The sequence below is a fragment of the Apostichopus japonicus genome, chromosome 11 (assembly GCF_037975245.1).
Source record: "Apostichopus japonicus isolate 1M-3 chromosome 11, ASM3797524v1, whole genome shotgun sequence".
Taxonomy (NCBI): domain Eukaryota; kingdom Metazoa; phylum Echinodermata; class Holothuroidea; order Aspidochirotida; family Stichopodidae; genus Apostichopus; species Apostichopus japonicus.
The window spans coordinates 24504564-24519037 of record NC_092571.1 but is presented as its reverse complement, the minus strand read 5'-3'; the positions used below and the strand labels follow the sequence as shown (position 1 = coordinate 24519037).

Below are 14474 nucleotides of genomic sequence, written 5' to 3'. Positions count from 1 at the left end.
TCATACATCCGGAGTCTATGCAAGTTCTTCAATACCACCCTCATTACCTTTGGGAATCATTTCATACTGTAGTTTTGATGATATGGCATGAAAATATATCCATATGAAGAAGAGTTCAATGGAAGATATTCTTTACTTTTCCAGGCTAAACTTCAATATTCAAGGACTCTCAAGACTCAGAAAATGGGTTTATGTTGTTTTGCCAAATTTTTACCCGACATTTCCTGTTTCCCCTACCGGGTTGGACACTTCCAGATATCAACCAACACAGTCCCTATCCAAAACACTTTTGCCATCTAACCTTTGAAAGTCTGAAAGAATGCCTCCCGGTCAGCTTTCATGTCCAAAACATACGACTCTGGAAAAAAGTCTAAAATCCTCAGACCTTTCCCAGAATTTCCTTTCTGTAATCTATCGTTAAGTCGCTCATAGTCACGCAAAGTGTTGAAAAGGCCAGTTTTGGTTGCAAGCATTCCACTGCCAGGAATACGGTTGATGAGCTGTTCTCCTGGAATAAATCAACAAAGAAAAGCCCAAAAATATAAAATGAGTTTCTATTAAATAACCCAATAACCAGTGACTTTTGTCTACTGATTTGGCGCTATATAAGTCTCATTTATTTTTATTATTATAACCCAAGCGAATCATTTCATATATATATATATATGTTATAATAATCATAATAAATACAATGCTTGAAATAGTGCTCTTCCAAATATGATCATAGCTCTTAACAACAAAGAAAACAAAAACAAAAACACATTGTCAAATACATGGCAGAAAATTAATACACAGTACAAATACAAAGATCAAAATGACCCTAGAAAATATGAGTTTTGAGATTACTTTTGAAAGTAGTAACGGTGGGAGATGACCGGATAGTTAGAGGGATATTGTACCAGAGTTTTGGTCCTTGCATGTTGAATGTATATATATATATATATATTCATTTGCCTTTGCCGTTTAACTCCATTTCATTAACAAAGTATGTTCAAAGTATCTCTTTCGAGATCCGGCTTTAGTAATCATAAATGATTTCGAGTTGGTTAGCATCATGTTTGATCTCTAGAGTAAGGCAAATACTGTATGTCACCAAAACAGAACTAGTATTGTTCGATACAGGTGATAAACGCCTACAGTGGAATTACGACCTGATTTACTGGTTTCGAACCTCTGGACATACAATCAGTGTCCATAGCCTACTGGTTAGGGTGTCCGCATATAAAGCGGGAGGCCCGGGTTCGAATCCCGGTGGAGGCTAGTTTTTTCATTGTTCTGGATTTTTCAACTCACTATGATTTCAATTATATATGTATATATATACATATACCTATATACATATATTTATGTATATATATATATACATAAAAGTGTATATTTATATAAATATATATATATCATCATCATCTAAAAGCATTTCTGAAATTAATTCCACCCTCTAGCTTTTCTCTACATCTCACTTCACTTACCGCAGTTATGCAAATGCTGTCTCATATCCGCCCACACTATCCCCCACTCTTTGTATTTTTGTCGCGCATCACGGTACAGCTCCTGCAGCTTCGGGTAGGTGGATTCTATTGAGTTGGCTTTACTCTTTTAGGATGTATTTAATAATTCATTGCTGGTTAACTTTTACACAAGATTACAATATAATCGCTTTCCCATATATGTATGTATATATATATATTTATATATATATTTCAGAATACTTTGTTTGAATCACGAAAGCCTATCAAGCTTATCTGTCTGACCTCACATAGTGAAGTTGTTCCAGCTATTTTTGTGAACAATGATAATTCGAGAGTTCAATTAAAGTGGAGAGTATACAGTATGGGTCAAGGGGTGGAAAACATTTAGTTTTAACACTGAATCACTACAGATACTTCTTTTTTATTAGAGGGATACAGTCAAAGAAGAATTTAATGGTTAACTTCATACAAGTTAAGTTGTGTAACTTGTTTAATGTGTTATGTAATGTATGTATTTCCTTCGGTTCTGTTACATTTTGGGAGTGTGCTCTCGTCAAGCCCACCAGGTTTTTTCTTTTAGCACATTTCCCTTTTCACGACATCTTACTGTTAACCTGAAGTTCTGCAACTGATTGTTTTTAATATCTTATGTTGTTGACTTACTATTTTTTTTACTTAGAATTTATCACTGTGCCAGTTTCTGTGGCAAATACAACCGGTTCTTCATATGCTGCAAAATTTGAACTTACCTGGTCTGAAAGATGAATAGTTTATCTGGCTCTTAATTTCCACCCATCTGAACTTGTAACGATCACTCTTTGGATCTTGGATCCTCTGCCAACCCTTAGCCAGAAGTGGCTCCTCCACTCTGGAATTAAAACAGAAAAGATTGTTAAAAACATAAAAACAGTCACAAATAAGAAGCAGAACTTTCCCAATTCCCAAATCTTATTCCTACTTTGGAGAAATTACAAAAATTCACCGACAATACCACACAATGTGCATGCGAAGATAAAACTCAAGAACAATTCAACAACAGGCAATATTGTCTGTCGGTGTGATGTGTCACTCTGGTCTTAAAACCATGCTCCCCTTATAATTAAAAATTATGCATGCATATGTGTTACCAGAATTAAAATAAACTTTGTCAATCCCCTTCATAAAAACTTCCAAACCAGAACTATAGGGTCTCTCCCTTCTTCACTGTAAAAAAGTCACTTTCAATAAGATTGGAAATAGGGCATTTATTGGTGTACATGCACTCACAGAGATACGCCATTGCGACCGCCAACGTAAAACAATGGGGCATTGTCTACTTTGAAAACGGACTTCCTCTCATCTGTATTCGGCTTCTTCCTTCCATTTTGTTCTCCACTATCATCTTTACCCTTCATGTTAGATTTCATATTTCCATTGGATGATGAAGCACCATGTGATCCAGTTGCAAGTTGCTGATTGGTCAAACTGCCACCACTACTTGACTTACTTGGTGATGCCTTTGCATCATCAGAATCCATTGGCTCTACTCTCTCAGGATTCTCTGATCCTGTTAGGTCTGACTGATCGGTAAGTTCTGTTTCTTTTGGGACTTCAAATAAATTACTTGCATCTAGCTGAAGAAGTGATGACATTGGCAAACTTTCACTGGGAGATCGATCTGATCGAATACCACCTCCTTTAGCAACTTCTGAAATGTCATCAAATTCAACAATTGCTTCTTCCTCATCATCTAGAGAAGTCACATCTTCCACATCACTTACTTCAAGACTCTCACATCTTAACATCTGTCCTCCTTGTATTTCAACTGGATGAATGCATGGCTTAACATCACTCTCTTGTAAATCATCGTCTTTCATCTCTCCATGAAGTCCTCCAGTCTGGTTTGCCACGAATCTTTGTTTTGGACTTCCTTCATATAAGTGATGAGATAATCCAACGCTCTCTAGATCATAGATGGCCAATCCATCATCAAGAATTGAACCTCTGCTTTCAAATTTCTCTTCATCTTCCTCTCCCCCATCTCCAGTTTGCTGAAATTTACTGTCACTGGTGGAATCCAACTCCTCAGCCATTTGTGATGCAGGAGTAGACCAGGTTTCCTTCTTCGTAACCCACAGCATCGGATCAAAGACTACCTTGCCCTCACCACCTTCATCATTTGTGAGAGAGGCAAATCTTCCATTACTTTTGCTGGTAGATGCAGCTTGAACTGAGACAAGATGGTCATCCACCTGTTCAACAACATCAGCTGAAAAAGCTTGAAAACATTTCACTGTCTCCAAAACTTGGTTCACTTTACCAATTTCTAGGTCAGCCAGCATTTTTTGATGATTTCCTTCTTGCAGAACACCCCCTCCCTCCTCTCCTTCATCTTTGGAACCATGTTCTGTTTCATCCAACTCATCTCCAGCGATCTTAGCACCCTGACTTTTCTTGATCGTCGATAAACAGGGAGCAGCAACCTTCTCTGAAAGTGAAGGAAAAGTTAGATGACCGTTGCCTCCTCTCCAGCTCTTATCATCCAATTCGTCTGTGATGATTTGTGTTGGTTCTGAGCGCAATACTGCACCTACTCCATCCACATGTGCATCCGCAGATCCCAGAATAGGTTTCATCGAGACATCAATTGTCTGGGCTGTCCCATCTGAACTTGTCATCTGGTTTGCGATGACATATCCTTTTGGCTTGTCTCCTAAGTTGGACCTTTCCCTTGGGGTTTCAGATCTGCTGTCTTGGAAGCCACTTTCTGCGTCTTCCTCCGAACTTTGATCAACTCTGGCAAAGACAGACTTTTTTGTGGGTTTAAAATTGGACCTCTTCCATGGGTGCTTTTTACAATAGCTGCAATGATAAGATATGCCCAAAGAAAAAGTTGTTATGATGAATTATCATACACAGATGGCAGAGAAGAATCAAGAAAACATCAGCAAATGAACTGACATTATAAACAAATTTGAAGGAGAAAAGATTTTTTCCTGCCGTCGAGCTTATATGCAAATTATTTTTAATTATTTATTTTAAATGACATATATTACAAACTATTACCATCATCGAAAAAGCAATCACAGATGTGTTTTTAATGTTTACAATTAACATATTTGAGCAATATAAGTTGTGCAAGCTTTTTTTCCTCCAGGTGACCAAGCTGTTCTCTTTTTCAAGATATTGTATCTAATCTCTTTTGTTGTTTATTTTTCTGTTGTTAATTTATATTATGACTAAATTAAGTGTTCGCATTCTGCTCTGTGCTAGAGTGTTCACTTAATCCAGCATGAACCATTTGCAGCCATTTTGGTTTTTTTTACTCTGATTTTGTCGGAATCCATCTCATTTTCCTTTCTTCTTTTGTAACAAGTTATGGATATGTGTGTGTGTGGGGAGGGTGGGTATAGGGAGGGGTTAAGGTACCCCTCCTACATCTCTGATAATCTAGGTTACATGAAAATGAGGCTTACATCTCACAGCAGCAAGAGGATAATTTCTTTTAGATAGCAACAGACCTTTTCAACGATAATTCTTTGTAAAATGTCAAAATATAACATAGATTAGTGTTGTGTGTTCTGCTCACTAACACATGAGCATATGCACACTGACTTTAATAAAAAATAACTTTATGGCAAATTTCTGCAGGTCCCAGAGTCATAAAACTAGATATTTTTTATATGACTCTGTGATGTCATACTTAGAAAGGAAATTTACAAGTTCAAAAAAGTGTAAACCAGGGTCAAATGAAAGAAATGAGTTTGACCCCAAAATTAAAGTGTACAGTATAACCATTGCTCTCATCTGTTTCTCACATTGTTGACCATTTGGTTTCATTATGGGCTTTTCCCATGTTACACAAATTGGCACCCAATCACAGCATACAAGTGAAAGATATGGTGTCCTGACAGCTGAATCAGTCTCATTTGCAACTGATGGAGTGTTAGCTCAGTGGTTAACGCTGGTGCCTTTCAATCATAAGGTCCCGAGTTCGAGTCACTCCAAGATTAATGTATGTCGTCCAGTTACAGAGTTCTTGACGTTTTACCCATACTTTTATTTCTGAATTTCTTAGATTAATTCTATTAATTTCAATTTTAGTTCAACTTTAAGTTAATTTATGATAAAAACGAAGAAAACTACATCAAATAACAAGGCCCAGTTGACCATCTTTTGAACTTTTGATACAATCGGAAACATAAAACTCGAACGAGTGTTAGAAATTTTTCAAAAGCTCTATAAAGGGACTTATTATGGGTATATGTCTTTCTTAAAAATTTAACCTCCAAATAAGCAAGACAGTAACAGCAAAGTACTGGTCTACTTTTATTCCAAGGGACGTACAGTATGACCAGATGTTGAACTGTATGGTGTTTGTAGGAGATATATGACGACTATTCCTTTGCTTAGAACTGATGTACATAATGTTTACTTTTAAGACATCGTTAAAAAAGAACAGCTGAGGGTGACACTGCATATTCAACGTACCTACCCACCACAAACACGACGACGAATGTGTGACACAAAGTTATAAAGATAACTTGAGGCATACTTTTAGTTTGCAAATAAGGAAATTTATCTTTGACTGTGAAATTGTTGTAAATATTGCATAGATCTCTTTTGATGAATGTCATCAATTCTCACAAACTAGTAAGAATCTATTTTCACTGTTCAGCATATCATTTGACGTGACCGAAAATCACTTTTCGTACAAATAACACGGACGTCTGCTTCAACTACTGTACAGTATCCTCCCACAAGGTTTGAGTTTGGTTACGAGTAGAGGTGACTCCATTCAATTAGGTCGTCCTCTAAAGTTCAATCATTTCTCATCTTCATCTTAGAGTCAAGCATGGTGACATCTGTTTGTTCTTCTTGTTTTTTTGTGGGGTGATGGGAGGCGTGGGTTTGTTATTTGCAATTGACAACCTTGTCAACAACTATGTGCCATATCTGGTTCATAGTTTTCTGACAGAAAATGATGAAAACATTGTATCTGATGTGTCCTTTGCTTAATTTATTTTTGGACACCTGAGTTAATTTTGAAGATAATTAACTTCAATTAATTTTGAAGGTTATTAACCATCTGCTTGATGTCTCTTGTGCCAACAACAAGTAAGTTATTACAGTTCAACGGTTTGTACTAAAGTTTGCATTAAGTCCTGTTGGTTAATGAAAGCTGCACACATTGTTCAATCTACCCAAAGTCTTAAATCCAAGACAACCCAGTCTCAGCACTACACCCCTTCCCCTCTCTCACACCCCCCCCTATATATACATTCACATTCACTACTGATGCATGGAAAAATAATCCTGGACAATAAAATGTTCTCCGCATGAAAACTCTATCGTTCTTTTCCAAACATCAATTCTCCCAATAAAATGTGTGAGACCAATTGGAATCACGCATGCAATCTGTAAATGTATGCATGTTTGTTAAGTTAAAAGACTGAATGAAATGAAACAAAATGAAATATGAAATGAAACATGAAATTAAATGAAAAATGACATAAAAAATGACATGAAAAATGACATGAAATATGAAAAATGACATGAAATATGAAAAATGGAATGGCATGAAATAAAAAATGAAATGAAATGAAATAAGAAATGAAAAGAAATTAAAATTTAAAAATGAAATGAAAAATTTAATGAAAAATGAAATGAAAAATGTAATGAAATGAAATGAAATGAAATGATATGAAATTAAGTGAAAGACTTAAAAACCAACAGTTATGATGCAGTAACTGATTTTGAGAGGTCTTGATGAAAGAGCCTGAAGAACAGCAATGCATAGCCCACCTGACCCACAACAGGATTTAAAAGAAGAAAAATGTGACTTACCTTTTGCAGATCCCACGCAGCCAAGTGTCAATTGATCGAAAATGGTAGCCCATACTGTGATAACTTTTGGACTCAAATCGATAAGATTCATGTATTTGAACTTTGCCCTTCTGCCAACGAGCGCCGATGGTTCTCACACCATCTCCGGCCCAGATCTCCACATGGACCATGTCATGTTTCTGCCGCTTACCTGTAAACAAGAAAGAGAGAATTAAGAGGGAAAATGTTTTTTTAAGGGGGGTGGGGATGGGGGTGGGGTGTGGGTGGGAAGGGGGAGGGGGACAAAATATCTTTCAGGTTTAAGTAACCATTTTCAAGTAGAGTGTGTGTCATGAAAATGAAAAAAAGAGGATTCTGATGACATAAAAGAATTAAACTGTGCATCAATTCAAACAAGTTAAAACAGTGTGTAAAAGTAAGTTGGCCTGACATTTTGATCCTAGCAGGATCTTCTTCAGGGCTAAATGACAAGTAACAGTAACAGAAGGGACAAAAACACGCACAGAACACAGGCAGGTTAATGAGCATGGTGAACACAAAGAGATAGATGTAAGGGGATTAGTAGACAAGGGATGGAGAGAAGAAAGAAAGAAACCAACAGGGGAAGAGGAGAGGTAGGAGATAAATAGTGGAGGGACAAAGAGAGGAAGTTAAAACAGTAGGTAAAGTTTATGACAACAACATGAAAGATCATCAATTTATTTGTCCATGGTGATAACAAACACTGAGTGCATGATAAAAATAAAATACATAGAAGAAAAAGTGCTTAGAATGACTATTTGTAAACATTTTCAAAACAAAATTCCATATTTAAAGAGGCTCATGTACTAACTGGCAATCAATTTGTTTTTCTACAATATTCTTTAATCATGATTTTTATAACCACAAGTTCTGATTTAAGTCAATGCCCATACACAGAAAGGAACTAAATAACTTCCACCTGAAATTTGCTAAATATTTGTTTTTCTTCAAGAAAGAACCGAATTTGGTGTGAGATCTGCATGATAATTGTAGTGATGTTGATATACATGTTGGCCGACTCAATTTATTTTTAATTACTTTAGCCATTTAGACAAAATTTATCATATATAACAGCAGGATAATTAACTTAAGTTATATGGACTGTGTGCATAACAAAAATCATGAAAGTAACAAATTTAAGTACTTGTAAATATTTTTGTTTATTAATTAAGTATATATATTAAGTATTATAGAGAACATGTTTTGAAATTAAAAGCACTTAATTTACTAAATCCTGCATAGAATAAATATCCCTATTTAGATTATTGTATATCTATCAGTAAAACCACATAGATCAGTAAATTACCCCTTTTCATAGAGAGAGCAGATGTTGGGTTCAAGCTCAGGGCAGGCAAAAATGATTACAAAAGGGACAAATTTATATAAACAAAACCATAAAAAAAAGAGGCTATGGCAATTTTTGAATGCTGTATACCATTCCTGCTCTTCATAATATTTTTTGTAGACAAAATAAAACATGACAATCTCCGGTTTTTCTACTTTATTTATGACTAATCCAAATTGCAAGATTTCAATTGTTAGAAAGTCTGACTAAAAGTACTTCTTTTCCCTTTTTTGCAATTTCTATTTTTATTATCTCTTTTTTTTTTTAAATTCTTTATACCTTAATTCATGAGACATTTTATGGAGCATGCTGGGCCAGGGATTTAGTAAAAACCAATTGCAGCATATAAATCCAGTTCTGACTAGATTTGACTGACATTCCGAGCGTGTAGCTCATGAATAAATAAAGAAAGAATCTTTTTAGACTGATTCGGTGGTTTGCTCAATTTAGTCTTTATTTACAAAATCCAAGACAAAGATTGGTATGCAAGGTATGAAATTGAGCTGTCTTTTAATTTATATAAAAGATATATCAATTATGTAAAATATCAGATGAATAGTATGCAAAACAAAGTATAGAACCATCTTTAAAAGAACAAAAACAATTTCACAAGGAAACAGTGATTAAAACCAGAAAGCAAAACAGAATGTGACATTGTCAATATAACCTCACACAAAAGACATCTTAAAGTTGAAATTATATATACCAACTACGACGGATATGGACCCAAACAATATTTTGCTTTAAGATGTGTCCCTATAAAGTTCTGTTTGAGTACCTAAGACACGGTGGTGTAACTAGGCAGCTGGTGCAACCTCCCAGAGGTACCCCCGGTGAAAAAGTGACCACAAAAAATATCACAGAAGCTGGTTGCCGGCCGAATGTCAAAATGGAAATTCAATTGAAATCCTGTCCTCAACAAAGAGAGTCTGATATGCAGATATGTGCAATATCCCAGTGTCTAGGAGGTGCCAAATATCAAAAATTTGCTGGGTGACATATAGGAGCCAGGAGTGTGTTGTTTCCCCTCAAACACCCCCAACCTCTCCCCTCATCCTCCCGCATCCACAATGGCTTCTACTTTTATAGCATCTAGAGGTGCCAAATATCATAACTTTGCCAACTCAATCCCAAACCATGGTTAAACATCAATACTTCCTGTTCTATTAGTATGATTTCTTTGAAAAGTAGGGGGGGGGTTGAAAATCTTCAACCAAAACAAAAACTTACGCTTTGGATCATTATAAATGCCCGATATGAACACCAAATCTCCTGGTTGCATTGATTCCTCACTTTCAATGGTATCAGGTAGAGTGTCAAACTGGTATGCCTGGTTCCAACGTCCGACTTTAAAACCAAAGTCCTCTCTGAGATCCAAAAGCACACGGCGGACGAGACCACAGCAATCAAGGAACAACGGCGAATTGTACTCTTCCGCTGGAAGATGAAAGGATTTAAAATGAATTATAAATGTACAGCAAGAAGCGTTTTGTTTTAGAGGCAGGGGGGGGGGGGTGGGTGGTGATCGGGTTGGAGGACTTGAGAGGAGCTAAAAGAAAGGGGAATTGATCTGATCGGTATGTATATATATATATATATATATATATATATATATATATACATATATGTCAGGCCAGCTCGACCAGTTCCATGTATAAACTAAGTTTCAGCACAACCATAAGAAACAATCAATGACAAATCCATTCAGTAACCAGTTGTTTAAACATGTCGGTCTACAAAGTTAGGGTCTATCAAATTGAAGATGTATTCTTCTTGGCTCTGACATACTAGTCCCCCAATATCAAGTTAAAGGCAGAGAGCAGATTTATGGATCCTCAAACTGCAATTACCCACAACAACCAGGGACTTAATCAAGTGACTATCTATTCATTTAAGGATTACTGTTCTCTGGGGTATTGGTTTCTCTCATAAGTTCTGTTTACAATGTTGTTTTTTTATCTAGTTCTAAAGTGCTTAAAGTGTCTAATGTGCTTGTTTGTTTACTGTTTACAATATTGTTTTTTATCTAGTTCTAGCTGCAAGGGCGGCGGAACCGGGGGGGCACAGGGGGCACGTGCCCCCCCACTTTTCCTCAGATTAAAAATGTGCCCTTTTTCTACATAAAAATTTCTAAATAAAAAAAGAGTTTACAAGGCGAAACCCACGTCGAATGAAATATTTCGGGAAGTTTTATATGTTTACTACCACAGGCGTAAGAGCCCAATTTGATCTGGGGGGCTGTAACGACTTGCCCGAAAAATATTACCAAAGTTTTTCGCGCGCTTCGCGCGCGTTCAACATGTTAATGTGCATATCATGTAGGCATGCGTTGGTTACTACATCGCATGCCAATAGCATACAATCATTTGCCGTGTTATAACCCTTCCAAATTGGTTAGAATTATTGGGAAAGTCGTTACAATAATAATGATCATAATAATATCAGTTCAACCATTGAAAAACACATAGAAAATTACTTTTCTTTCAGTTTATTGACATATTTCATTTGCTTTCATGCATGTATCGATCGCGTGTGCAGGGACTGGGACTTTATAATGATTTCACATCATTTTGTCTTTTTCCTTGTTTCCCAATTTCCACATTAGATACTGCAGTGCTAGTATGCATTGTTTCCTTGAGGGGGGGGGGGGGTTGATGCAGTGATGTGTATACGCAAATAAGATAATACAATAAGAGTTATAAAGGGTACTTAATATCAGGCTGCATCAGTCCAATCGAATTTCTGCAACGTGCCCTTCCACGTTGGTGCCCCCCCAGATTCAAAGTGCTTCCGCCGCCCTTGTCTAGCTGTCTAAAGTGTCTGTAATAGGTTGTAATATTCACTTCACTTTCACACAATCATGTTCTGAAATATACCAATATTGTAAATACAGTATTCTAACTTTGTGATAGGGACTCACGATGTCACCTGCGTTATACAATGTGTTAAGTATATATTTCCTTCCAAACTTTACACAATTAGATATGAACAATACCAATTTGTTGATTTGGCTACCATTGCCTAACCCTTTTAGTTTAGCAATTGTATGTTGATTCTAAGTCAGTGAGGAATGAGGAGTGACCGGGAAATGGAAGGATGTGCTTGATTTAAACGATAAGTATCCTCTTTGATCCTATCCCTACCACAACTTTTCATTAATACAGATATATTCTCATTGGATATTTCCACATTATATGCAAATATTTGGAGGGTGACACAATTTTTGGGTGTAGCTTGATACATGTCCTATTAAACTGTCACCAGAACTAACCTCAGCTGCTTTCAGAATTTACAAATTAAAAGGAGAGTCCAGAGGGAAAAAGTCTTTTTAATGATGGATTTTAGTGACACATGAATGCTAAGAAGCATCATGGATGCTAAATATATGCGCGTTCCTCTTTCAGAAATTTTCCTCCGGTAATTCTGTTAATTTACATTTACATCGAGACTGATATATACATATATTACCACCGATGAAAAGTTATCTGTTAATAACAGAACTATTTCATACCACAATAAGTTAATAAAAAAAAAAAGGAGAACTTCATTGCATCTTTATAGAGTACCAATGTTTGTGTCAGTGATTTATATCAAGATTGACAAATTAAAACCAACGTAACACAAGAAACAATAATATATTCCAAATCTTCCTACGTTGACGGTATATATTATATGCACGGCTAGCAGAGAATGAAAAGAGATTATGTTTTCCTTGCCTCCTCCTTGCCATTTTGCCCCATTTTGCCAGAGAGCATTTAATATTTACAATAGAGTGGGTTTACTGAACCCGGTCTGCAAACGATATTCCTTACGAATTTTAAGCTCAAACCCGCCGACGATAAATATCTACGCCGAACTTGATTTCACGAAATGTTGTCCCTGTGTACTTGATCATTTATTTAAAAGGAAATTTGCATTTCGACCTCTGTATAACCTGTACACGGGGAGTGGAAAAAACCGGCTAGATGTGGGTCTACTGAATTATGCAAACAGTGTTTTTTATGATAAACAAGACAGAAAACGATTGATATATAAACTCCTACGCAGCTATGAATTGCTCAGAATTAACATTATTGAAAAAAGCAAAATAAATTTTAAAAATGTTTAGAATTTTTTTTTTTTTAATTTTTAAAAAATCCTGGAATTTCTTCCTTCAAAGGCTAAAGTCGATCGAATTTCAATCCTGAAAAGGGTGACACATTTTGTTGTTGTTATGCAACTTCGGAAAATTGGCATGCGTGATGCAATGTGACAGTACAGAAGAGCTTGTAACCTTGAACGCCTTGTATTCGCTTAACAATGTGGTATATGGTACAGTATATGTGATGCTTAGCTGACAAAGGAAAGATGAAAAAAAAAGATTTACTTTTTTGTTCGTTGTTACAGTTATGATGTGTTTGTCACATTATGCAACATCTTATTTTCTATATGTTATAGCACACTCTCGGATGGATTGACTACGAGGAATCTAGCAAATATAAAATATTTCAGGATGACTGATATCAAATTTAACGCCACAAAATAGCCAAATTCTGATATTTTGTAGATCGGATAAGAAACATGACACGCTGCTATCATTTTAGGTTGTAGTCATTTCTAGATACGACTTTTAAGTTGTTGAGAAATAACGACTCATTTTTAAACCAATTCTGAGGTTCATCAATTAAAATGGCTGGACTGCTAAGTCTAGCAGATGTGTACCATTTAAGGTCACTTCCTCAGATGCAATACAGAAACACAAACAAAAAGAAACCCTTTATGGCCTCCAAATAAAGTTGACGTTAAAAGTTGAAGGCTTACGGTCTTGTTCAAGGCCAAGGCCCTTTCACATGACTATACAACTTAAACCCTGATCACTGGTAACCTGTCGCACCCACACACCAAAGTGTGCACAATTCAATGAATCCCTCCTGGGGCACCACATCTAGGTACCCCTGGGGGACTTCCCATAGGGTGCAGACACAGACCGGCACACGCAACTATATTTACAAGTTACCTCGCAAGTCTCCATTTATACACCTGGGTGAAGAGAGGCAATGGAGATAAAGTGCCTTGCCCAAGGACACAACGCAATGATCTGGCCAGGACTCGAACCTGCAATCCTTAGATCACAAATCCACTGCCGTAACCCACTTGACCATAACACCCCTTCTAAATAACATGCCATATTAACGATAAAATCATAAACACTGCATCAGGAGTAAACACTTCATTTAGCGGTACAAACATATACAGAGTTAAAGCAATGTTCAGATAACCTTCCCAGTCTGATTATAAACCCTGCTTGAGCAAGTTTGTCCAACTTTCTTGAAACAACAAATTGCACTAAAACCATTTGAGGCTTACGAACAGTAAACTTGGGACCCGCATATCAGGCTAGAACTTTGACATAAAGCCTAGCGTAATATTCGTATAATTAGCTGGACGGACGCTCTCATTTACTTATCTAAGTTATTATAATTGTTGACAAATTGAGGATAATAAATAACCGCGACTCAACTCGGCCTTTGACTTACATGGAAACTCATGGAAAGTTGGGCAGTGTGCATGTTGTTATTAGACTACAACTGATCCAGAATTTGATAGTTCTGGTTTGCAACACGTTCCATCAAAAAAACTGAACATGTAGTTTTTTTCACGGCTAGCGGTCCATCGGCAGTGCGAGGTGGTTCACGGATTAATTTACCCGCCGAATTCTAACAACTGTTTTTACCGATCAAGAGGAAATCATATTTTCTTATTTCCGATTATAACTCTGTCTTGTCAAATTTTATCTTGTAACGTGATACATTTGGAATGTGTTTGCCTAAGTA

The 14474-nt window shown here is 36.4% G+C and overlaps 1 protein-coding gene across 7 annotated transcripts in view; it reads right to left on the bottom strand.

The window, feature by feature from the left end:
• Positions 1–14474, bottom strand: part of LOC139976430 (uncharacterized) — a 101288-nt gene that overhangs the window by 9969 nt on the left and 76845 nt on the right. For all 7 annotated transcript variants that reach the window (XM_071985148.1, XM_071985151.1, XM_071985150.1 and 4 more), the window contains exons 3-7: positions 9892–10098; positions 7296–7485; positions 2736–4310; positions 2219–2337; positions 302–508 (exon numbers count right to left, since the gene is read on the bottom strand). In XM_071985148.1, coding sequence (XP_071841249.1) covers positions 302–508; positions 2219–2337; positions 2736–4310; positions 7296–7485; positions 9892–10098 — 2298 coding nt within the window. The remainder of the gene's footprint in view (positions 1–301; positions 509–2218; positions 2338–2735; positions 4311–7295; positions 7486–9891; positions 10099–14474) is intronic.